The sequence below is a fragment of the Nomascus leucogenys genome, chromosome 6 (assembly GCF_006542625.1).
Source record: "Nomascus leucogenys isolate Asia chromosome 6, Asia_NLE_v1, whole genome shotgun sequence".
NCBI lineage: Eukaryota > Metazoa > Chordata > Mammalia > Primates > Hylobatidae > Nomascus > Nomascus leucogenys.
The window spans coordinates 85,341,185-85,367,941 of NC_044386.1; the positions used below are offsets into that span (position 1 = coordinate 85,341,185).

The following is a 26,757-nucleotide window of genomic DNA, read 5'->3' on the forward strand; positions in this document are numbered from 1 at the left end:
GAGGAAGTGGGGGCATTAAATGAGGTCAATGTCTGTGAACGCCCAGCCCACAGCCCACCACATAGTAAGTGCTTCACGGTATTCATTTCTTTCCCTAGACTTTAGTGTGGTCAAGCAGTTGTGGAAACCAAAGTTTACAGGAAGATATTAAAGGGGAAAACATGGAATCGAGGAGAAAACTATACATTAGTTTAATCTCTCCACCCCTCAAGAACTAGAAGATAGCTCTGATTCATTTCAGCTGTGGCATATCTCGGTGGGACTTAGAGACTGTGTTGTCCCATATTCTTCATTCTATTCCACGCCTGTTCTGTGCCAAGCATTGTATGGGCATAAAGAAGGAGATAAAAGCTCCACCCAAGGTCCACCTTATAGAACCGTCCTCTCTCTCCCCGCCCTCACCTCCTGCCCTGTACACAGGTATAGGATAACACCTACATCATCTTCAGGCCCTGATGACTGTGCCTGTCTCTCTCTCCTAGACTCTATGTTCCTTGAGGGGAGGAGCTGACATTGTCTCTGCAGTGCCTAGCCTGGAGTCTGCCCTCCAAGAGTCTCCACCATGGGGTGCAGTGCCAGCCTCTGAGGTCATCAGCCAATCAGCTTCCAAGGTGCATGGGAAGACACTGGATTTCTCGGTTGTTCTCTGCAACCCTTGGCTGTGACCCATGTCAAGAGAAGTTTAGAGCTGAGAGCAAATGTGGAGAAGGTGGCCCTGCTAATCTTTATTTGCTAAGCAAATTGTATTGACTTATGAAAGAGAATTGCTCATTTCAATGGCAGACTGGCCTGTGTGGCGTGTGCTCTCCCCAGAAAGGCCCTGCAGCTGCATCGGGGATCTGTCATTTCTCATGATCTGTACCATCCGGGGCTCGGGTTCCCAGTTGGGGCTGTGACCTGGAGCCAGGAGACATGCAGTGCACAAAAGAGGGGAAACCTCAGTGATTTCCTTTGGCAGCAGCAATGGTAAGGAAAAAAATCCATGCCACTTATCTGCTGCCAATTCTTAAAAGAAAGCTGGTTCCAACTCCGCATTCCTCCCTGCCCATAGTTCTTTTGCTGATGGGGCAGTATGTGTCATCTGCATTTCTCCAAGAAACAACTCCGTTCACTCTGGTAATTAATAGGACACACGCGCCCACCCAGCACCGGCATCTGACGGAATAAATGAGCACCACTGGGACCCAGGCACTGCTCACAGAGCCCACAGCTCCTGCCAGAGGACTCCCTTCTAGCGCTCTGCTCTCCAGGAGCCCTCCCCTGCTCATCCAGGCAGGAAGGGGCTTGTGCCTTCTCTGAGCTTTCAGGAAGATGCCTTCGTCCCCAGCCACCCCGCCCTATAGCTCCTTGCGTGGCGCATGATCACACCCACTAGATAGAAGGCATTGTGTGAGTAGGAAGATGCTCATCCATTTGTAAATCCTCTGCAGAGCCTGGCAATTGTCCCCAGAGTGTAAAACAAATTTTCTTCTGCTGAGTCAAAAACAGACCAAGAATGAGGGCTGACGAACACAAAACTCCCCTAGTTTTTGGCCTGGTGGCTCCTCCTTGCATTCAAGTCTTGGCTCAAATCCTCCCACGAGCTCCCAGGATGGCCTTCCCTGACCATCCCACCTCACACACTTTAACCCGTCATGCTCTTTTATTTTCTTCTTAGCATTTATCACCAATTGAAATTACCATTTATTTATATTCTTGTTAATTGTGTTTCTGTTACTGAAGGGTAATATCCATGAAAGCATGCACCTTCTCTGTCCTGTTTACTGCTGAATCCTCAGCATCTAAAACAGGTACGCAGTAGGCATCTGATACAGATTTATTAAATAAGTGACATGTATTCCTGAGTGAGCGAATGAATGAATGTAATCAGTGCTACAAGTCCACTTTACCTGAGCCTTCTCCCTGCTGGCTTTTGGAAAACCTTGGGAAGCTGGTCTCCTCTGAGCTCCTCCCTAGGCAGCCTTTTCTAGCTTTGCAGAGCTTGGACAACTATCATCCACAGGCCCTCATGCGAGCTGTAGGGTCAAGGCCCAGGAAGGTTGCCTGGCTCGCTCCAGCAGCGGCACTAGAACCTCACCTTCCTGACTTGCTGTTGCCCCACTGTCTGCAAGGCTCCAGTCTCTGCCTTGCCCTATGGGCCCTTTGATTTAAGGTGGCAACTTTTGCAGTGGAACAGCAGAACCTTAATAAGAAATCGGCCAGGGCTGTTGGATGGCAGATAGTTGGCACCAGCCTCAAGGTCAGAAGGAGTTATTTTAAACTATTCAGATTTACTAGGAAAGGAATGAGTCAGAGGAGGATTTAGGGGCTGGCCTCCCAGCAAGACATGTGGCCATGTCCCCAAGCAATCTAAAACAGACACTTCCTGTGCAGTGCACCCCCACCTCCGCCTCGCCAGCCTGAGATGAATGGCGAGGCCTCTGGTGTGAGGAATTTATTGGGAGCTGGTCAAATAAATCTGAAGTCTGGGATCTGAGCAGAATCACACCCCCCTTCTTCCCTGGTGGAGCCCTTGCTGAGGATGGGCGGTGGAAGCGGCTGTCCCTGAGAGGCTGTGCCCTTCCTTGTGGGCAGGCTGCCTCCCATCTCCCACAACTTCTGGGAACCCAGCCCTCCTAAGCTCCTGTGATGAATTAGACCCACCTCTTCACTCCATTTGTCTCCTCCTGGGCACTGCCATCCAGGGAGCATTTCACCATCTTAGCTGCAGTGCCTCAGCGTACAGTCCTGAGCTGCTTCGTCATCTCTTCTTTCCCATCTCCTTTCCAGGGTCTAACAGATCACTCTATCCATTTTTCAATGCCCATCATGGTCCTCACCTCCTCCAGGGAGCCTTTCCTGGTTCCCCAGGGAGACACATGGTAAACTTGGGCTCCTCTTTGTGGCATGAATGTTTACCTGCTTTTTATGGCAGAGTTGGGTGGGCAGCCTATTCCCTTGCTGAGCTCCAAATTTTCACTGGTAATATTTCCCCTTCTTTGCTGCCCACCCCACACCTCACACCTGGTATTGTCAGACCCATAGTGGGTGCTCAGTAAATATTTGTTGAACTACATTAAGTGAACACCTGAGTTTAGGACAAGCCAACATATTTTCCCCCACATGAGCTTGGGTGCCGGACAGGTGGACAAAGAGGTGTCAAAGGCCTTTTTCTTTTGCATATGGACTGTTTCAGGTATTCTGTAAAGTTTAAATAAAAACAACCATAGTGTAGCCATCAAACAGATCTTAACATCTTCCAGTCTTGCTACAGATGTTTTCATTTTAGATGAAAAACATCACTCGGTTGAAATTCCTTGGGTATCCCTCCCTAGCCCATCCTCTCCTTCCCCAGGGGTAACCTGAGCCTGACTTTGCTCTGGTGTGGATCCTTTCTATGTCTGTATTTGTATTTTTATTACATATGAATGGACCGATAAATAACATATTCATTATTTTGCATGCTTTTACACTTATATAAATGATACCATATGGTATGTATGAAGCTCTCTGCAACTTGCTTTTTTCACCCAATATGATATATTTGAGATTCATCCAAGTAGACAGGTATAGCGCTAGTTCATTCATTTTAACTGCTGTGGAGACTCCATTGTATGAATATATTACAATGTATCCACTTCCCTCTTGAGGGACCTGTAGCTTTTCACCATTATGAACAATAATGCAGGCTTGTGCCTGTTGGAGAGGCTCTCTGGAGCAGAGTTTTTCAAACTGCAATTGTAACCCAGAGGAGAGTCATGAAATCAATATAATGGGCCATGATTACCATTTTTAAAAGTTAAATCGAAGAGATTTTAAAATATCAGTGTGTGAAAACGTATGTGCTGGGACATGACATGAAATGAATTTATGAATCTAGGTTGTGGTAGAAAAAAGATTTGAGATGCATGGCATTCTGGGGTTGGTATTATCTCCAGCTTTATTTAAAGTTACCAAACTGCTCCCTAACATGGTACTGCCAATTCACTCTCACCAGTATCATATGAGAGTATCCATCTCCCTGTGTCCTTACTAACACTTGGTATTATCAGGAATTGATTTTCCTCAATCTGTTGGGGGTCATAGGGTGGCATCTTAGTTTTAATTTGCATATCTTTGATTCCTGGTGAGGTCAGCATCTTTCCATACACTTATTACCCATCAAAATATGCATGCTAAGTACATGTTTATGTTCTTCACCAGTGTTTGAATTGGGTTTCATCTTATTGATTTGTAGGATTAAAAAATATATTCTGGATATTAATCCTTGTAGATTGCAGGTATTGCAAATATCTTCTCCCAACCTACAGCTTGCCATTTTACTTCGTTTAGGGTGTCAAAAGGCCCTTGCTAGCTCTGACATCCTGATTCACAATGAAGCAAAAGGGAACCCATGTTAGAGAGGCCCTCTGGGGCAAGGTCTTTCACATCCCCTGAATATATCGGGCCCCTAATAAATGTTTGGTGACTGTAACTTACTCACTAGAGAATTCTATCAGATTAGGCCAGCACAGATCTGGGCTTACAGCAAGGGCTCTGTGGAGACTTAATGATACGGTTTTGCTGTGCTACGAGAAAAGTTCCAACGTCCAGCAGAGAAATCAGAAGCAGGATATTTTCATTGCAAAAAGGGCACTGGCTTTATGGAAGGATTTCCTGCAGGATGCCTGTAAAGTATGAGTTGATTTAACTCAGAATTCAACTCATGTCCGGTGTTCCAGGCAGCAGACTGGGATCTCCAACAGGTGGCCCCAAGCCTCTCGACTCTCACCATTCCTGTGAGCTTACAGCAGCACAGTGATCCTTCATATTTTAAAGATGGGCCAAGAAAAAGTAAATGTCTTGCCCCAGATCGCATTAAAGACAGGGGACAGAGTGAAGCCAGATCCCACAGCCACTGATGGCTCGGAGAAAAGGTCGAGACCCAGAACAGTAGGTGTTTTGAAGCAGGCAGATCCCTGAGCTCTCAAATATAGGAGAATGAGCTAAGCCACCTTGGGAAGGAGCCCATTACCTAGCTCAAGGCTACGTTTAAGTCCAAATAGCTGCGTATGTATCCATGAAATAAAGGGAATGAGATGAAGGGCAAAAATGATACTTGGCAGGACCTCTGAAGAGGAACAGGAACAAGAGCTTCTGTGACTCAAAGGTCACTTGCCTGGGCCGAGAGGTCCTTGGGGCAGGGACAAGGGCAGGATCTTATTCATCTCCATATGCCCGGAACCTAGCATAGTGTCTGGCACATGGAAAGGGCTTAAGAAATGTCTGCTGAATGAGTGGATGAATAAACAGATGGATGTATGCATAGATGGACAGATGGATGGAAGAATAAAGAGATAGATGGATGAATGGACAGAGTGATGGACAGATGGATGGACTGATACATAGTTGGACAAGGGGATGAATGGCTGGACTGGCAGACAGGATGGATGGATGGATGGATGGATGGATGGATGGATGGATGTTCCTCATCTGGAATAAGGATTGGTCTCAAAAGAACTTCTCAAGCAGGCAGCCAAACCTGATAATCTTGTCATATTACTAAAGATCTTTGCAAAAAAAAAAAAAAAAACCCACACACAAGTGGCATAATTACGAGAAATAATTGCTTCTAATTGGGCTGAATTATTCTGGCCATATAGTAGACATATTTTTAGAACTTTATTAATTATTCAATTTGAGGCCATTTACCCAGCCCACCAGAATGGGCTTTCCTTATTAGAGGGTGACAGATTCCCCAGTTCTGCCGCTGCCTCTGTTGCTGTGGCACTGTTGAACAGTGACTGCCTGCTTTGGGGCAGCACCAGGGTCTGAGGACTGGATGTGGAAGGTATGGCTGCTCCCGAGAGGCAGGCTGGGAGTCAGAGATGTCAGGAGGCAGTAAGGCTGTACCAGGATATCTCCCTGGCCGCGCCAGGAAAGGCAGAGGGAGGTCAGGCCAGGACATGTCCAACCTGGCCTCTGTGGGTCATCTTCTGCCCAGATCCATTCACCAACTCTTAATCACAGAAATCTCCCCCCATCCAATCTGTTTCCTTCTCAACGCCAAGATAGCCCGCCGTATGTTCTTCAGTAGCCTCCAGTCAGGGATGAAGGAAGTAGAGCAGTGCCCAGCTACCCAGAGGGACTGGCCGGGGCTCCAGGGGCAGATCAAAGCCTTCAGCATCCCCTCTCTTCCCATACCTAGGCCCAGAGCTGGTCACATGCTACTTAGGAGAAGAAAGAGTTAAAAGGTTGCCCACCAGGAAACACTGCAGAGTGAGTAGATGAAAAATAAGCCTTCAGGGGCTCCTTATGCCCACGGAATAATGCCAGAGCCCTTTGGGCTGTTGGTGTGACAGCACCATGCCATCTGCCCTGGCCCACCAGTCCAGCCTGGCTCCCACTCCTCTGGGTGACTCCGCTTCAACCACACTGACCTGCTCAGCACTGGCACCTTTGCTATGTGGGTGAGCCTGCCTGGAACACCCTCTCTTTCCATATCTGATGACTGAAACCTCACATCTCATCCTTCTTTGAGCTCTGCTTCTACCATGTTTTTAGCATCATTCCCATCTCTCCACTAGATATGATCTCTGCTTCCTCTGAAGGACCAATTTGACTCCTGGCCTCATATTTCAATTCTTGGGGCACATGTCTGGCCCCCTGCTCCCCATAAGTGGGAAGCATTGGAAGATCACATGATATGGCTTTGAACTCTCTCAAGCATCCAACCCAGAGCCCCATAATCGTCCCTAGTCCCACCTCCACCTCCAGAAGGAACAAAAGACACGATAAAACAGGAAAGCAAGTCCACCAGATTCCATGTAACACTGTGCTTAGTGCCTTCCATGTGCCGGGCAGCATGAGGGGCTCCAGGTCATAGAGACAAGAAAGATGTGGGCCCTGCATGAAGAGGCCTCACGGGATAGGGGTGAGAGGGAGGCAAACACAATCAAACCATAACCGCCCAGGGTGGCAAGGACCGCACGGCCATGTGCAGAGTCAAGGCCCCTGGGAATCAGGGAACCTTCACAGCAGGGGTGCATCTGTGCTGGGCTTTGATAGCAAAAGAGCAATGGGTCAGTGGATGAAAGAGGGCAAGGGTGGGAATGATGGGAGGGAGATGAGGCTGAAAGCCAGGCAGGTGCCAGATCCAGAGGGGCCAGGAAGGCCTGGCCGAGGAGATGAGCACTTCCCAGCAGGCGATAGAGAGCAGGGACATGGGTGTGGCCCAGTTGGCATTTCAGCAGCCTCCCCACCTCCCAAGTGTGGGAGGGGTTGGGGAGGGAAGGCAGAGGGCATCAACCAGAGTTTCAAGGGTGGTCTCCAGGGACAGACTACCTGAGTTCAAATCCTGCTGCTGCTGCATATGAGTACCTTTGGGCCAGGTACTGAACCTCTCAGAGCCCATTTCCTCCTCTGAAAGATGGGGATGAGAATAATGAACTACTTTCTCTAGGACAGTGTGTAGAGGAAGTACTGGATAAGTTAGGAGAGAAGCCAAAGCAAGAGCAAAGCCCAGTCTCCTTCCCTGTCGGCCTCAAGTGCCGCCTCCTCCACAGCCCTGTATCGTGGCGGAAACACGCCCGAGTGGAGAGCTCACACTTGCCGTGGCCGAGTGACCTTGGAGGATGACTGGACTTCCCAGGCCTCGGCTCCCTAACCCCACCTTCTGGGGCTGCGTCAGGATGAAAGGAGGTCTGCAGTGGCACGCAGGTGGGCCGGGGCTGACTGGCGCTGACCTTCTTGGGGGCAGGGCTCCCCCATTACCAGGCTCCTCTCTGGCCAGGATGAGAAGCACCTTCTCCCTCTCCTTCCCCTCAGAGTTCTAGGCACATCCTGCAGGCTGATGGGAGCAGGTGGGTGCAGTTCGTGAGTCCCCTCCTGGAGACCCTGCCCTCGGGCTGCCACTGGAAGTGCAAGTCCTTTTCACGCCTGTGTGGGGCTGGGGAGGGGTATCCGCCCCGTTGCCAGCATGCACACACGACAACACCAGCTGGGCTCCCGCCACTCTATTCTGCTTTTGTCACATTCGAGGTGGGATCTCCACTGCCCACCTGTTGCCAGTTCTCGAGGCTCCCTGTGTGTCATTTATTTATTAGTTTTGTTCTCAGGGAGCAGATGGCAGGAACTGAGCTGGGCAGAATGTACCTCCCTCCCCGCTTCCAACACCCCCGAGTACGCAGTTCACTCACAGACCTCAGGCTATCCCGTTTCTGGCTTTCTCAGGTCCAAAAATTCAGGAGGAGCCACATGTGCCAGGGCCCTGCCTCACCCCTACCTCCTGCTCAGATGTGACTGGCCTCAAATCTTCCCTGGTCTGAGGGGCAGTGGGCAGCGGGGAAGGGGTGAGACTCTGGGAGACTGCCCTTTCTCAAGGATGGGGAGAGCAGTGGCCCCACACCGCCCCCTGCCCCATGGCCTGCCTGCCTTCCTGCCTGTGAATTTTCTTGGGGGGACAGATGAGGATTTGTCTGGGATTTTCTTGGGGGGACAGATGAGGACTCTCAGAAGGTCTCCCCTCCTTTCCTGGTGGGCATCTGTTGTGCTGAACCCCTATCAACTCCAGTGGGGATGGCACCAGGTTCAAGAGGCCAAAGAAGAGACCCAGAAACAGCAAATGAGACACGGGGTTTTACTGGGGGCTTACACGCAGAGGAGAGCCCAGCAGTGGCGGGCTGGGCAAAAGAACCGCAACTGCTTGTAAAAGGCATGCAGTTGCTACAGCATTTCCACTTAGCACCCTAACAACCTCCACCTGGGAACCTTCATTCACCACCGCCCCCCCCACCAAAACTCAGGGCTCAATCCCCTGTACAGCCAGTGTTCCACCAGACAGGCCTACGGCTCAGATATTCCTCATAGACAAGGAACGAATCTCCAGGTTGGCCACTCTCGGATTCCCTAGCTCAGAACACACATTAGGGTGCATCTGCCATACAGGGTCATTCTTGGGGTGCACTTTGGTGATTGCTATCAGGTGCGTTTACCCGGCAGCAGCATCACAGGAACATGAGTGGGTGGAGGGTAGAGATGGGGTGGGGAGGACCAGCTGCCTTTGGGCCAGTGTTCTGGGGTCTCCATGGGCTGCCCCTACCCAGCCTGATCCTCATCCTCACAAAGGTCTGGGCTCCCACGAGGGTGGGGCTCCCCAGCACCTGCTTCCTCTCCTTTCCCATTTCTCCTGGGAGGCACTGTGGAAGAAACAGAGCATGGGAGGGAGGAGACTCACATCTCCGCTGGCTTCCAGAGTGTCACCAAGGCTGGAACATCTCAAAGAGAAGGAGACAGAGGCTGGGGGATGTGACAGCCAAGGGCGGAGAGATGGATATCAAGGCTGGCAGACCCAGGTTCTTGCTGTCCCTCCCCTGCGGCCCACAGCCCCCCAGGACTCAGGGGCTGGGCAGTCTTTTACCTGTCTCATGGTCTCTTTCAGGCTCGAGCACAGGCTCCTCACAATTGAATCTGTCCTCACACTTCTGACCCCATGACCTCGTGGAAAGCCTCAGACAGACCCAGCCCTGACAGTCACCAGATGCGGGACCTCAGGCCATCATGTAACCTCTCTGTGCCTCAGATTCTCTTTCTAAAAGGGGGGACCACGGCACACATCTGGCTCCTGCCTTCCACCATCCTCCCATGATGGCCTCCCCAGGCCATCCAGGTCCCCCTCCCATAAAGGCAGAGCCTTTCCTCTCCTGCCTCCTCCTCCTCCCTCCTGTCTGTGCTGGTGGTTCTGGCTTCTGCTCAAAGTTCTTGGAAGATGGAAGCTATGCTCTCCTCATCTCTGAACCCCCCATTTGGTCCTGAACCCCGGGCACCGTTGGCCTTTGAGAAGCGCTCAGTAAATGTGCACTAAGGGGAAGTCAAGCATGGAGAATACTGAGTCAATGAGGCTGGTGGTCCTGGCTATTGAATTCCTTTTTGTTCAAAATTAGAATTCCAGGGTGAATAGCAGCTCCTCTTACTCATAAACCTTGAAAAAGCATTTGCTGCTACGTACACAGCTCCCTTCTGTCCTCGTCACGGTGACTGCGCCCCAGTGTGTGGGGCTGACACAGAGCCCACCGTCCCGGGAAGGCCCACAGGCACACCAGATGCCGGCAGAAGGCGGCCCAGGCGGGTCTGCCAGGGGCCGCGGGCTCGGCAGAGCTGCACGCGAGGAACAGCAAGTATAATTGCTTTGTGGTGATTCATCTGAAGTTGCTTTAACCTTGACAGCCGGCTCAATGCAGTGAAAAAACAACTCCAGAGAGAGCTGAGGCCTCCCGGCTGGCACAGCGCCCTCTGCACACCCACCGCACACACGAGCTATACCTGGACAGCATCAAGCTCAGCAGGAGCTCCCACCTGGAGGGGGCGAGGCTGCCCCATCCCCCTCATGCCCCGCCTCCCCATCCTCTCCAGGTCTGGGAATGAAGAGAGAATCAGGGTGGCCATGAGTGGGGTGGCAGGGAGGGGAGACGTCCTCCATCAGGGGGCAGCGGGGAGGTCACCAGGACCCCGGATTAGGTGAGCCAGTCCTGGACTTTGACTCCTTAGAAATAAAACATCATGAGCTGTCACAGTGGAAACAGCCATGCTTACCTTCCCACTTTCTTTTCTCTTTTCTTGAGATAGAGTCTCACTCTGTCATCCAGGCTGGAGTGCAGTGGCACGATCTTGGCTCACTGCAACCTCTGCCTTCCGGGTTCAAGCAATTCTCCTGCCTTAGCCTCCCAAGTAGCTGGGATTACAGGCGCCCACCACCACGCCCGGCTAATTTCTGTATTTTTTAGTAGAGACAGGGTTTCACCATGTTGGCCAGGCTGGTCTCAAACTCCTGACCTCAAGTGATCCACCTGCCTCGGCCTCCCAAAGTGCTGGGATTACAGGTATGAGCGACTGCGCCTGGCCCTTCCCACTTTAAAGATGAGAAAACTGAGGCCCACAGAGAGGAGAGGACCAGGGTTCCCCAGGGCAGAGCTGGAACAAAGCCAGCTTTCCTGTATGGCACAGGACTTCTGCTATGAACTGAATGTTCAAGTCCCCCCTAAATTCATGTTGAAACCCTAATCCCCAGTGTAGTGCTGTGTAGAGGTGGGACCTGTGTAGAGTCTGTGGGAGGTAATCAGTCCCTTGAGAGGGCACTGATCTAAAGAAGAGACATGAGGGACACAACCCCCTTCTCCACTCTGGAAGACACCGTGAGAGGCAGGCCCTCGCCAGAAACAGAGTCAGCCAGAACCTTGGTCTTGGACCTCCGAGCCTCCCGAACTGTGAGAAACACATTTCCGTGGAAGCCACCCACTCTATGTGATCCTTGCTACAGCAGCCTGAACTAACCAAGGCAACTCCCACCCCTTCAGGGGCAGCACGGAGCTGAGGGAAGAACACAAGTTCTGGGTTCTGATCCCAGATCTGCTGCTTGATAGTTGGGTGAATATCAGAAGTGACTCCACCTCCCTGAGATTTGATTTCCTCGTTTGTGGAATAGAATAACACATATGTCCTCCCCAGGCTGCCGGGCAGTTGAAATGGGACAGTTGGCCAGGCATGGTGGCTCACGCCTGTAATCGCAACACTTGGGAGGCTAAGTGAGGACGGATCACCCAAGGTGAGGAGTTCGAGACCAGCCTGGCCAACTGGCCAACATGGTATAAACCCCATCTCTACTAAAAAAAAAAAAAAAAAAAAAAAAAAAATATATATATATATATATATAAATTAGCCAGGTGTGGTGGTGCGCACCTGTAGTCCCAGCTACTGGGGAGGCTGAGGAAGGATAATTGCTTGAACCCAGGAGGCAGAGGTTGCAATGAGCCAAGATCATGCCACTGTATTCTGTATTCCAGCAAGAGGGAGTAAGATTCCATCTCAAAAAAAACAAAACAAAACAAAAAAAGGGCGGTGGGGAGGGACTGTTTACGTGAAGCATTTGCACACAGTGGGAGCACAAATCACCATCACCTTCCTCCTCCAAATCGTGGCCCCTCATCATGCTTCTTTCTTCCCGCCTCCCTCCCCCTCTCACATTCATTCTCCTTACTCCCTTGCTGGGAGGAGCCCTAAAGTTTTGGCAGTGGCCCTTCCCAGCTGACCCATGTGGTGGGCCACACACATCCCCACCTGGCCCTGCCCATCTCCTTTTGGGACCCTTCACCTGTCCCAGGCCAGGGGCAGGGACTCAGGCCCACATCCTATACCTTTGCTTTTCCCCCTGTGTCCTGGGCTACCAGGCTGTGGTATTGCCATTTTCACCAGAGCGTGTCCAGGGGCCCCTGAGACAGACACTCCCTGATGTACTTTCCGAATCAGGCAGTTGGCAGGGTTGACATCCCTGGAAATCCCCAATCCCAGTGCCTGGCCTGACCTGTAGTCATAGGTTTTGGGGCTATACCACCAGGCCTCCCCAGGAGCACAATCATTTCAGGTATGAAGGTCGAGATCATCTTTTTGGTTTTTCAATAAATGCCAATTGTACATTTCATTCTATTATAAATCTGTATTTGTTTTAACGTAAGGAAATGTTTAAACTATCAGGTAACTAATGTGCCATTTACATGGTAAAAAATTTAAACTTTGCAGCTTCAAGAGTCTCTAGCAAAAGTCTTTTCAATAAATAGTATTGGGGAAACTGGATATGCACATGCAAAAAAATGAAATTGAACCTTTCTAAAAAATTCACTCAAAATGGATCAAAGACCTAAATGTAGGAGCATACCTATAAAACTCAGAAGAAACCACAGGGGTAAAGCATCATGACATTGAATTTGGCAATGATTTCTTGCATATTACACTAAAAGCATAGGCAACAAAAGAAAAAATAGTTAAATTGGACATCATCAAAATAAAAAAAAACTTTTATATATCAAAAGACATGATCAATAGGCTGAGGCAGGAGCATTGCTTGAGGCCAGGAGTTTGAGAACAGCCTGAGCAACATAGTAAGATCCCATATCTACGAAAAAAATTTTAAAAATTAGCCCGGCACGGTGACACATGCCTGTAGTCCCAGCTACTCAGGAGCCGGAAGCCAGACGATTGCTTGAGCCTGGGAGATCAAGGCTGAAGTGAGCTATGATCGTGCCACTGCCCTCCAGTCAGGTGACAAAGTGAGTTCTTGTCTCTAAAAAATAAAAATAATTTTTACAAAGGGCACTATCAACAGAGTGAAAAGGGAACTCAGAGAATAGGAGAAAATATCTGCAAATCACGTATGGTCACGTGTTGCTTAACCATGGGGATATGTTCTGAGAAATGCATTGGTAGGTGACTTTGTTGTTGTACAAACATCATAGAGTGTACTTGCGCAAACCTAGATGGTATAGCCTACCACACACCTAGGCTCCATCATCTAGGTTTGACTACCATCGTATATGCGGTCAGTCACCGACCCAAACATCATTATGTGGTGCGTGACTCTATCTAATAATTGGTTAATATCCAGAATATATAAAGAACACCTATAACTCAACACAAAACAACCTGATTTAAAAAAGGGTTAGGGGATCATGGCAGATGGGAGGCAGGACTAGATTGCAGCCCCGGACAATGCAGCGGCTTGCAGTGTGAATTTTAGCTCCAGATCAACTGCAAGAACAAGCCAGCAATCCCGAGAGGAACCACAGACCTTCTGAAGGAAGCCGACTCCTCCTGCAGGACCCGGGAGACACCCCAAATACTGTGAGTGCCCCAACTGCGGAAGTGGGAAAGGGAGACCCTCCTCCCCTGAACACACAGCCCCACTGGAGAGGCTGAAGTCTGTTTGTGGGAGAAGTTTCTGACTTTACCAGGAGCTGAGTCAAGTTAGAGAGCTGAGTAAAATACAGGGGTAGAGGAAGCAGCAGAAAGGCTTAGGGGTCCCCAGGCAGCCCATTCCTGCCTGGCACCACAGGGATCCATCAGGAGGGTGGCCAGAGTAGCAGGGGGTAAAACTCCACAGAGAGAAGGAATTCTCTAGCAGGAGTTTGTAACAACTTGAACGGGGCGAGAAGCCTCCTGGCCATAACTTGGGGGAGGGCATGAATCCGGTGTGCAGACCTCACAGGCGAGGGAAGAACTAAAGCCCATTTCTTTTGCAGCTGGGAGGCAAATAGTCTTGGGCAAGTTTTCAAGCCCATTTTGCCCTATACCTGGAAACAGACTCCAGGCTGTTGGGGGAAGGTGGGGGGGCAGGGTGCAGCATGGTGGGAGTGAGGCTGGCCCTTTGATTTGCATGGGAGCTGGGTGAGGTCTCTGACTGCCGGCTTTCCCCCACTTCCCTGACAACCTGCATGACTCAGCAGAGGCAGCCATAATCCTCCTAGGTACACAACTCCATTAACCTGGGAACCTCACCCCCATCCCCCACAGTAGCTGCAGCGAGATCTGCCCGAGGAGAGTCTGAGCCCAGACACACCTATGCCCACCCCCACCTGATGGTCCTTCCCTATCCATCCTCATAGCAGAAGACAAAGGGCATATAATTTTGGTTGTTCTATAGCCCCACCCACTACCAGTCCCTCTCCACACTACCACAGCTGATGCTTTCTGGAAAGCGCCACCTCCTGGCAAGAGGCCAACCAGCACAAAAAAGGAGCATTAAACCACCAAAGCCAAGGACCCTCACGGAGTCCACTGCATCCCCCGCCACCTCTACCAGAACAGGCACTGGTATCCACGGCTGAGAGACCATAGGCAGTTCACATCACAGGACTCTGTGCAGACCACCCCCAGTACCAACCCGGAGCCGGGTAGACTTACCGGGTGGCTAGACCCAGATGAGAGACAACAGTCACTGCAGTTTGGCTCACAGGAAGCCACATCCACAGGAAAAGGGGGAGAGTACTACATCAAGGGAACACCCCATGGGAAAAAATAATCTGAACAACAGCCTTCAGCCCTAGACCTTCCCTCTGACAGAGCCTACCCAAATGAGAAAGAACCAGAACCCTGGTAATATGACAAAACAAGGCTCTTCAACAACACCCCTGAAAAATCACACTAGTCCACCAGCAATGGATCCAAACCAAGAAGAAATCCCTGATTTACCTGAAAAAGAATTCAGGAGGTTATTAAGCTAATCAGGGAGGGACCAGAGAAAGGTGAAGCCCAATGCAAGGAAATCGAAAAAATGCTACAAGAAGAGAAGGGACAAATAGTCAAGGAAATAAAGAAAACACAATCAAAATTCAGGAAACTTTGAACACACTTTTAGAAATGCAAAATGCTCTGGAAAGTCTCAGCAGAATTGGACAAGTAGAAGAAAGAAATTCAGAGCTCGAAGATGAGGTCTTTGAATTAACCCAATCCAACAAAGACAAAGAAAAAAAAAAAGAAAACAGGAACAAAACCTCCAAGAAGTCTGGGATTATATTAAAAGACCAAACCTAAGAATAATCAGTGTTCCTGAGGAAGAAGAGAATTCTAAAAGCCTGGAAAATATATTTGGGGGAATAATCAACAAAAACGTCCCCGGCCTTGTGAGAGACCTAGACATCCAAATACAAGAAGCACAAAGAACACCTGGGAAATTCATCACAAAAAGATCTTTACCTAGGCACATTGTCATCATGTTATCCAAAGTTAAGACGAAAGAAAGAATCTTAAGAGCTGTGAGACAGAAGCATCAGGTAACCTATGAAGGAAAACCTATCAGATTAACAGCAGATTTCTCAGCAGAAATCCTACAAGCTAGAAGGGATTAGGGACCCATCTTCAGCCTCCTCAAACAAAACAATTATCAGCCAAGAATTTTGTATCCAGCAAAACTAAGCATCATATATGAAGGAAAGATACGGTCATTTTCAGACAAACAAATGCTAAGACAATTCACCATTACCAAGCCACCACTACAAGAACTGCTAAAAGGAGCTCCAAATCTTAAAACAAATCCTGAAAACACATCAAAACAGAACCTCTTTAAAGTATAAATCACACAGGATCTGTAAAACAAAAATACAAGTTAAAAAGTAAAAACAAAAACAAAATCAAAGTACACAGGCGATAAAGAACAGGATGAATGCAATGGTACCTCACATTTCAATACTAACACATTGAATGTAAATGGCCTAAATGCTCCACTTAAAAAATACAGAACTGCAGAATGGATAAGAACTCACCAACCAACTATCTGCTGCCTTCAGGAGACTCATCTAACACCTAAGGACACTCATAAACTTAAAGGGGTGGGAAAAGGCATTTCATGCAACTGGACACCAAAATTGAGCAGGGGTAGCTATTCTTATATCACACAAAACAAACTTTAAAGCAACAGCAGTTAAGAGAGACAAAGAGGGATATTATACAATGGTAAAAGGCCTTGTCCAACAGGAAAATATCACAATCCTAAACACATATGCACCTAACACTGGAGCTCCCAAATTTATAAAACAATTACTAATAGACCTAAAAAATGAGATAGACAGCAACACCATAATAGTGGAGGACTTCAATACTCCACTGATAGCACTAGACAGGTCAAGACAGAAAGTCAACAGAGAAACCATGGATTTAAACTATATCCTAGAACAAATGGATTAACAGGTATATACAGAACATTTCATCCAACGACCACAGAATACACATTCTATTCAACAGCACATGGAACTTTCTCCAAGATAGACCTTATGATTGGCCGTAAAATGAGCCTCAATCAATTTAAGAAAATTGAAATTATATCAAGCACTCTCTCAGACCACAGTGGAATGAAACTGGAAATCAACTCTAAAAGGAACCTTCAAAACCATGTAAATACATGGATATTAAATAACCTGCTCCTGAATGAGCATTGGGTCAAAAACAAAATCAAGACAGAAATTAAAAAATTCTTCGAATGACAATAATGACACAACCTATCAAAACCTCTGGGATACAGCAAAGGCAGTGCTAAGAGGAAAGTTCATAGCCCTAAGCGCCTTCATCAAAAAGTCTGAAAGAGCACAGATAGATAACCTAAGGTCACACCTCAAGGAACTAGAGCAATAAGAACAAACCAAATCCAAACCCAGCAGAAGAAAGGAAATAGCCAAGATCAGAGCATAACTAAATGAAATTGAAACAACAACAACAATAAAAAATACCAAAGATAAATGAAACAAAAAGCTGGTTCTTTGAAAAGATGAATAAAATTGATAGACCATTAGCAAGATTAACCAAGAAAAGAAGAGAGAAAATCCAAATAACCTCACTAAGAAATGCAACAGGAGATATTACAACTGACGCCACAGAAATACAAAAGATCATTGAAGGCTACTATGAACCCACCTTTACGCACATAAACTACAAAACCTAGAAGCGATGGATAAATTCCTGGAAAATTACAACACTTCCAGCTTAAATCAGGAAGAATTAGATACCCTGAACAGACAAATAACAAGCAGTGAGATTGAAATGATAATTTAAAAATTACCAACAAAAAAAAGTCCAGGAGCAGACAGAGTCGCAGTAGAATTCTACTAGACACTCAAAGAAGAATTGGTACCAATTCTTTTGACACTATTCCACAAGGTAAAGAAAGAACTCTTTCTAATTCATTCTAAAGCCAGCATCACCCTAATACCAAAACCAGAAAAGGACATAACCAAATGAGGGGGCTGGGCGCAATGGCTCACACCTGTAATCCCAGCACTTTGGGAGGCTGAGTGGATCACTTCAGGTCAGGAGTTCAAGACCAGCTTGGCCAACATGGTGAAACCCCGTCTCTACTAAAAATAGAAAAATTAGCTGGGCGTGGTGGCATGCGCCTGCAATCCCAGCTACTACTCAGAAGGCTGAAGCAGGAGAATCACTTGAACCTGGGAGGTGGAGGTTGCGGTGAACTGAGATTGCACCACTGCACCCCAGCCTGGGCGACAGAGCAAGACTTCATTCTCAAAAAAAAAAAAAAAAAAAAAAAAAAAAAGGAGGAAATTCCGACACATGCTGTATAGCACAGATGAACCTTGAGGACATTATGCTAAGTGAAATAAGCCAGTCAGAAAGGGACAAATACTGTATGATTCCAATTATATGAAGCACAGAGTAGTCAAATTCACAGAGACAGAAAGCAGATTGTTGGTTGCCAAGGGCCGGGGAAGGGGGCAACGGGGAGTTAGTGTTCAGTGAGGACAGAGTTTCAGTTGGGGAAGATGAAAAAGTTCTGGAGATGGATAGTGGTGATGTTTGCACAACAATGTGAATGTACTAATGTTACCAAACTGCACATTTAAAAATGTTAAAATGAGTAATTTTATGTTATGTGTCTTTTACCAGGACTTTTTAAAGAAAGAATTTGTAGCCAACACTTAGTTTGAGAAGCACTGACCTTAAGGGTCCCGAGCTAGTTTAGGAGTGTAGGCATATTTCTGAGCTGGCTAACATTCTATTTTAATCTGCAGATAGCTTAAAACAAAGTCGGCCTGGGGTCCCACACACCATTCAAGATAAGAACGCACTGGACTTGGCAGAAGCTACAGCTGGTGATGGGCCAGCTTGGTTCCGGCTGCCTTAATCACTCAGGCCTCTCTATAGTCCTGCCTGTGCCCAGCGTCTGGGGAGTAGGGGAGCAATTCTGCAAGACAGCAGGACGGTGTGTACCGGGCTTTGACTTATCCTGCACTTTGTCCTAAGTGCGTGGATAAAACCAGTTTGGTGGAATACACGATGATGTGGAACATAGTGGGAAACGGAGGAGAAGGCTTCTCCCTCATCTCTACCCCAGGCCTTCTGGAGGGGAGGCTCAGGCCCAAAACCAAAATGCCATTCTGTAGTCTGGAACCCAAAATGCAAAGCACCCTGGGACAGGAGGCAGAGAAACGGGACCCAGGAAATAGAATAATTAAATCATACAATGAAAGCTTAAATTTCCAAGTTAATTCTTGGGCATCATTTATAAAAGTTAACAGGGCATATTTAATTTAGGAATTGGCTCACGTCCTTCTCCGTACAGCTGAAATCTCATAAATGAAATATACTGGATCATTGCCCAGTGTGGAAAAAAAGTTATGAATAATGTTTCTATCTCAATCATTGTCAGTGCTTTAATATTCCTAATTACTTTAAAAAGCTAGATATTCAATATAGGAAAACTTTTTTCCTTTTTATCTCCACTTGTGAGATTAGTGCAATTTAATAAGAGTCACTCCGTCGTCTTTATTCAGTATAAACTGACATTTCATCCTTTTACTCTTCATTATTATATGGGATGGAGGTTTATGACCAGGCATGCAGCCACTCCATTTCCCCATAGTGGTCCGTCTAACAGCCCAGAATTATCCGATAGTTGGTGTGTCAGCTCACCAGGCAAATCAGTATCATCTCTCTTCCTTTATGGAGCAGAAAGAAATTAGTCCAGGCCTTAAAAAAATTCAGCTAGGGGGTTATAAGTCAGTAAAAGAATGAGAAGTCCCCACCCCAACCCCAGTACTAGATTTATCCCCTTCACTACTGTCAAAGTCATAAATCCCTTGGCAGCCACAAAGGGCAGGGCAGGGTAGGGGCAGGGAGTTGGATGATGGATCTTCATAACCCTCCCTGCCACTTCCAGGAATTTATCCTAAGAAGAAATTGGGACAGGTGGGCAAAGATATATGCATAAGAAGAATAACTGTAGCATTTTTACACAGGGCCACAATCCAAAAATCCTTAAAAAGTCCAAAACATATTTTAAAAAATTCAGCACCAAAATCCATTTAGAGGCAAAATCTGCATGAAACCGATTTGTGGTTATATATTGTCTTTGTGTCACTAGATGTGATCAGTCATATGTCACTTCAGAAATATCACTGTTTCACCTAGGGTGCTGCCCAGACCCCATGGGGGCATATGTCATACACAACATACTCACCACATGCTTTCTAAACTCTGAAAAATTCTAAATTCTGAAGCCAACAGGCCCCACGGATCTTGGATAAAGGATAGTGGGCCTATGACAGTGAAGAATCAGAAACAACCTCAATGTCCATCAGCAAGGGACTAGTTAAATGCATGTGGTAATCCATAGAATGAAATTCTGTTAGGCCATTACAAATCTAGAGGAGATTCACATTTATTGACAAGAAAATGAGTGCATGACATAAAGTTTAATTTAAACAGCAAGTTATAGACTAGCTCACATATTTGATCTAAATAATAAAAGTTATATCCAGATCTAGCCCAATGTACAAATGTATAGAGGAATGGCAGGAAAGATAAGCACCCAAATGCCAGCAGTGGTTATCTCCGGGGTGGAGAGTTAACCTTTTTTGTCTAACTTTTGCCACAGTTTGATTTTTCTTTTTAACATGAACAGGTATAACCTAAGAACCAGAGAGAAAAAAACAAACAAGAATGATGCTTTCAATTAAACAAAACCAAAGCTTCTCTGAAAGGGAGTCACACGTGTAGACCCCATTCGGTGATCCCCAGAGACCACACTGAAGAGGGACCAAGATACTTGTCTCCACAGATTCAGGCCCATAAAGACCCTAAGGCACTGCAGAAAGCACACTGGCAGATAGACCCCAAAATAGCATGTAGCAAGCAGGCTCAAATTACTTGAGGAAAGCTGGTAACAATTTGCGTCCCATGGCTGACTCCTCTATCTCCACAGCAATATCTCAGGGCCACATCTTTTAAGCAGAGCTCACTTTTCCCTATGAACAACCATGTTTTCTCATGACAGATCAATTTCAATCTTGGGCTATATTAACAGAGGTTGAGCATCCAGAAGGAGGTAGAGTTATAAGTTACAATTGTATAAATAATTAAGAGTTCAAGTTCAGGACATAGGTTTTTGCTTGGGTGATAGTCCCAGACTTACCATTGACTGTGTCTGCTGGAAGGTCTTTAACCTCTCTCAGCTTCAACTTGCTCCTTTGTAAAATGGGGATAAATAACAATTCCCATACTATAAGTTTGTTGTGAAAATTAAACAAGTAGGTAAATAAAGCACTCAGTACATAGTAAAATTCAATATATAGTAGCTATCTCCACTATCATTTTTCCATACTGGTCACACCAAGCTTGCAGTTGTGTGGTCAGATCTAGGAGTGAGCATTTAAGAGAAATAAAGGCCACGGCCAGTGGAGAGAAACCAGATGGGAAAGGTGGTCCAGATGACATCAGGTGAGAAACAAGGGAGCTTGGAGAAGAAATACTTGGGGAGGAAAATGATCACTGTCTTCTAATACCTGACCCATTGGAGGGTCTCTGGTTTCTTCTGTGCAGCCTCAATGGCTATTATCAACTGCTCCGAGATGAGCATTTCTATACACACAGACTGTGGTCTTATCCAGTGAGCTCCTTGGAAGAAATTCCAGGCACAAGGAGCATCATGGTCATCCATCACCCTGCCCTGGACTTTATTATGAGCAAGAACCAACCAGTAGAAGCTAAAAGGTAGATTTCCACTGCAGAGAAGGGAAAACTTTCCAACAATGAGAATGGGCTTCCAAAAGAGGTAGTGAGCTCCTTGTCAGTGGAGGTACTCAAGCAGAGGTTGGAAAGCTCTTAGCAGAGCATCTAAACGTTCAGTGCTCTGAATGACACTGAAGGTGAGAATCTATGAATTGCTTTAATTCAATGCTGCTGTCCCTCAAACATGGTTGGAACCCCTTTTAGAACCTCCCATGGGTTCAATAGCACATGCCTTTGAGTAGATCCAAAAGTCATGGCTCTTCAACCATGAGGGTGGATTTAATTGAGAGGAAAGAGCTTTTGGGTTGCTCAGCACCAAGTCTGGTGACTGAATGGGAGGAGTTAAATCAGACAGCCTAGTTCTGTGCTGTAAAGTAACAGGTCTGTTTCCCTGCTTGCTTGGTAAATTCACCCTGGGGGCAAGTCATACTCTAAACTGCCTAGTCCTGTTCACCAAATGCCACCTTTGTTCCATCTCTTTCATGAGGCCAGAAACCCTGAAAAGACACAGACCATGTCTAAAAGACCCTCCAGGGCCCTCCCCACAGCCCAGCACAGTCCCGAGCATAGAACGAGCACTAAACACAGTTGCACTCACCGGTAGTTTCTATATACTCAGGGCCCCAGGGGACCCAGGCTGTATTTCAACCTCCAATAGGCTGCCCTCAGCATTATAATCCAGCAGCAGCAGGCAGACCCATCCCAGAAGGGCTGACCTAATCCAAGTCAGATATTCCTTCCTCAAAGATTCCTTGTAAGCCAAGTTACGCAAAACAAAACACAGATAAGGGCAGGGGAAGCCCAGACATTTTACCCAGTGTGTTTTGCAGCTCAAGTCCACAGAAAGACTGGTTGGACATCTTCCTTTATTTAGCTCACCTGTGCCTCAGTTTACCTTTCATTGTCTGGCCCTGTTTCGCAGTCATGGCTCACTCAAAGCAGTAGCACAAGTGGAAGGAGGAGGTCACTGTGGTCACTGGAGGTTCCAACACATTAGGGGGTTTCTTGGATACCTCAAACAGATCATAGACTCCCTGAGCCAAGATGATCACCCAGGCTCAAAACAAAACCACATACTGGCTTTGGCCAGAATGTTCTCATGCACTGCATAGACAGAGAGGCTCCAGTCAAGGCCTTTGGGAAAACAAACAAACAAAAAAACGTAACTAGATGTTTCCACTGCAGCAGAGAGAGTGGGAAAGGACAACAGCACTACACTGGGCCAACGTGGACCCAACATTCTCCCCTCCAAGTTTTCATGACTATGGTAGTCAGGTGTGGGAGGGGGAACATGGAGATGGCTCCCCAAGATGGGAAATAATCAGGCTTAGATCCCTAGTGGAGCCGCTTGGCTATGTTATCCCCTCAGGTCACCATAAAGAGACTCTACTCCAACTCAAAGCAGGAGGAAATGTGGGCTTCAACCTTAGTCAAGTCCTCTTTGAAAATCAAACAAGACCATGATATTAACCAACCCTTGACTGCATAATGTGCCAAGTCATCCGTAAATATTCGAGGGCAATAAACTAGAGGGAAAAGAGGATTCATCTTCATCTGGGTTCTTGGCAGAGAAGTCCCTGAACAGCTGCCAGGTATGCCTTACCCTCTTAGTGGCCAGCCCCACAGTAGAGACAATGCACCATGCCACTGTGGGTCACTGGGCCAGCCCGGAGAGCATCCACCTCACCCCAGGCTCAGTAGGAAGGCTTCCCTGGAGAAGGTGAAACATCCACCCACAAAAATGTAGGAACACAAGGACCTGCTCCCATGAGTGTCCTGTTCTAATTTTGGGGACACAGAGACTTCCCAAATGTCCACCAGTCTCACAAATCAGTTCCCCTGAGCCTCTGTGGGCACCCACAAAACTGAGCTTTTGGACCAGTGAACCTGGGGACCAGGGCTAGACGACGGCGACCTCCTCGGTGTGTGCTCCTAGGCACTGTGTCAATTTCACATCAACCATCAAAGACCATATCTAGAGGTGTTCCATCAAAAGTCAGAGTTGTCCACATGATCCCACAATTCCCTATACATACAACACACAACGCCCCCACAGACCCCCACAAGTCACCATCCCTCAAGTGCCACCATGTTTTAACTGCAGGTATACTTCCTCCCTGATGTTCGCACAGGCTTAGGCAGCCCATCCCAAGTCGCCCCAGCACAACACAAAAAAGGTGGCATGCACACACCACAACCCACCCCCCTACCAAGTCAGAGCCAGGGGGCCTCCTGACCACCAGACCCCAGACTCACCGCTGGAGCAGTCGGGCCCTCCCCAGCCAGGCTCGCAGTGGCAGGTATCCGGGGAAACGCAGCGGCCGTGCACACACTCCTCCGTACACAGGGCTGAGGGGACATGGGGAGAGAGAGGAAGAACCAGAACAAACAGTGAAAACCAACCATCTGGTCAAGGAGCATAACCCATTTTGTCACAACTCCCTGGTGCACAGGGATGCTCAGAACGCATCACTGGCTTGGGGGGAAAATCCAGCTACACCTGACCTGAGTTATTTAATTAACTCCAGAATGGATCCTACAAGAGTACATTTCATCCCAGCCTCATTTCCTAAAATGAAACCCAAGTTGGAGAAGCGGTAACTTCGTTGGCTTTTCGAGAACATTTCCTCCAACGTTTAACAACAGAGACTGCCGCAAACCTCAGCTTGTAAATCCACACCCCTGCTCTCTTTCCCTATCTGCTTAGGAAATGATCTGTCCCTTGTATCTTCTGCTTTCCCCAGTTTCCTTCGGCAAAGGCCCCAATATGTATCAGCCTGCCTGAAAAGAAGGTCCCTTCTCACTTTTCCCCCTACCTTTCTGCCCTCCTCCCCAAATGTCCCTATTTTGGGGCTCTCAAATGTCAGCAAATCTGCAAAGTACACACATGCAGAGGAAAAAAGCAACAGCTAATTATAAGAAAGTAATTAAGAGAGACATCCACGATGATGATAATTGTAATTAGAAAGTGCCTGGCAATTTCTTATCACGCAGTTGAATGCTGCGGCCTCCTGAGGTGGGAGGTGACAGCGGCAGGCAGTTTCCCTCAACCACTCTGGTGCCAAGGCTTATTGACAGCAGTTTGAGGAAAGGAAATTATTTTTCTCTTTCTTTGACAGAATCCACATTTCCTCAAGGTCATCTTTTGCTCCTAAAAGATCTGCCCAACCATCTAAGCCATCAGTGAAGGATTACAGAAAGCCCCCATGTGCCACCTCCACCAAGTCTGAAAGCTCAGGGAATCAGCAGTTACCATCAACCCTGTCAATTCCTTAGACCAGATCTAGATGGTTTTTTGTTTTGTTTTGTTTTTCCTGAAAGCAAGAGACTTCTCTCTGCCCAGTACTGGCCTGGGCTAGGGGAGCAGATGGTCCCCTTTGATGGCCTCCCACCCCCTGCCTGGCCTAAATGCCCACTGGGAAGATGCTGTTGGGTTAAACAACAAGGCTCATTTATGGCTGGTGTGGTCCTCTGGCCCCTCCTAAGCACAGAAACTGACCCCGAAGCTGCTGCCTTAGCTTTGCCCAGGCCCCAGGCAAGGTAGACCCCAGAAGAGCCATTTCATATGCCCCACTGGTCAGTGGTCTGGAGTCAGCCTGTCCACTGCAAGCCTGGGATGTGGTGTGTCTGGAGATCCCTAGCACCTGGGTCCTTCTGATTGCTACAAGTAGCCTTCAGGCAGGGTTGTGGTACTTCCCCAGTGCTGGAGCCCGCTCACTTGCAGCCCTGGGAAGCGGCTTACCCAGTGCTGGAGAACCCAGTGGGCCTTGACCCCAGGGAACAGCTCCACTTAGAACCACAATGTGCTGCTCATGCGGCAGCTAGCGAGACTGTCACTCCTGCTGCTGGGGCTCCCCCTGTTCTCACTGGACTTTCCAAACAAGCTCAAATGGGTCAATGTCCCCAGGACATACCAGTGTCCATCCTCTGGCTCCCCATGGGATGTCAGCCCCTCAGCCCAGCCAGCTCCCAGCCCTGGCCTCAGCTGCTCCCTCTCCCTCATCCCCACTCCCTACAGGCTGAGGTCCTCGCATGCTCCACAGCTGGGCCCATCTGTGTTACAGCTTGTCACATTAGCTCACTAACACCACCACTGCTTTCTGACTGCAGAGAGCAGGACCTGGATCCCTGGGGTCTCTGCGGAGGGCGGTGAAATCAAGCAGTGACTTGTGAACCTGCCGAGTGTCAGGGCTCGAAGAGACTTAAGAGAAAATCATGTCCTGGCTCTTTGTTTTATACCTGGAGAAGCTGAGGCCTGAGCGTTCATGGCCCCTTGGGCAGTGTGTGGCCTCTCAGCCAGGGAAGAAAGAGCTTGGGGTGGCTCCTAGAGCTAGAGGCCTCTGAAGGTGGAGAGAGCCCAAGGCTGTGGGGACTTCACATTTTGCCCAGGCTGGACATCCTCCCCCGCCCACATGGTTCAGGGGCTGGCGATGGGGCCGTTCCAGAGGGAACAGCAGAGGGGTGCTGTGACAGGCCCACAAGAGGGTCAGTGGTGACCAGAGACAGAGGGTGGAGGAGCTGCTTCAACATGCTCAGCACCACACAGGTTAGGGATAGGGTGGAGGGCAGGTAACTTGAGAAGGAAGAACCCCCAATGACCTGCCTGCCCCCTGCTTCCGATCCTAGAGACCCAGCCCATCCACCTACCTCCTGTGCCTTCTCCAAGCTGGGAGGGAACAGCCTTCTGGTGCTCTCAGCAAGCTCCACATTGCACTGCCTTTTCCCTTGGTCCCTTCCCAAAGCCCCAGAGACCAGCGGGACAGTCTGCAGAGCACCGCCCCCCACACGGCAGACACAGACCTCAGCTCAGTCCTGTATCCAGCCCCTGGATCCTGGTAAGGACTCTGCTAAGGCAGCAGCTTTGGAGTCAGCTTCTGTGCTATGCATGGAGGACGGTCATCCCACAGTCCCTTAGCTTGACCCCAGGGATGCATGTGCATCTCCCTCCTTTCCTCATCGTCCTGGTATTTTGCCTGCACTATTGGCTTGTCAAAACCTCAATCCATTCATATTACATAGGTGTTGTTTAGACAGTGTTGTTTGAAACGTGAAATATTGATAGCAAATACCCGAGGCTCAGGCTGCCATATTCAGCAATTGGGCCACCGCGTGTTTGGACACCTGGTGGGGAGGGGCTGGGGGTGCTGCAGGGAGAGTCTCCTAGGGAGGATGGAGGTGGCCATCCCTGGCGCTGGGGCGGCTGACTCCTTTGCCAGCAGCCAGCAGCCCGTCTCCAGAGGCCTGGGGTTACTCAGCTGCTGCTCCTAGAGCGTGTGGGTCCCCTAAGCTCTTTCAGACCACAGACCCCCATGCCAGTGACTGCCTTGGAGGGGCTGGGTTAGGGTGCTGCCACCCTGGCCTCCTTCTTGGAAACTTACAACTCTAAAGAGGGTGTTTTGTCAAGTCCCTCTTCACACTGCTGCACATCCATCTGCTGTCACGGACAGGGCAGCTGGATGG

At 48.3% G+C, this 26,757-nt stretch overlaps 1 protein-coding gene across 17 annotated transcripts in view; it reads right to left on the minus strand.

The window, feature by feature from the left end:
* Window positions 1-26,757, minus strand: part of MEGF11 (multiple EGF like domains 11) — a 381,359-nt gene that overhangs the window by 175,803 nt on the left and 178,799 nt on the right. For all 17 annotated transcript variants that reach the window (XR_004030546.1, XM_003267113.3, XM_030814597.1 and 14 more), the window contains one exon: window positions 23,554-23,646. Coding sequence is in view for 16 of the 17 variants with exons in the window: in XM_003267113.3 (XP_003267161.1) it covers window positions 23,554-23,646 (93 nt within the window). In the remaining variant the exon portion in view is untranslated. The remainder of the gene's footprint in view (window positions 1-23,553; window positions 23,647-26,757) is intronic.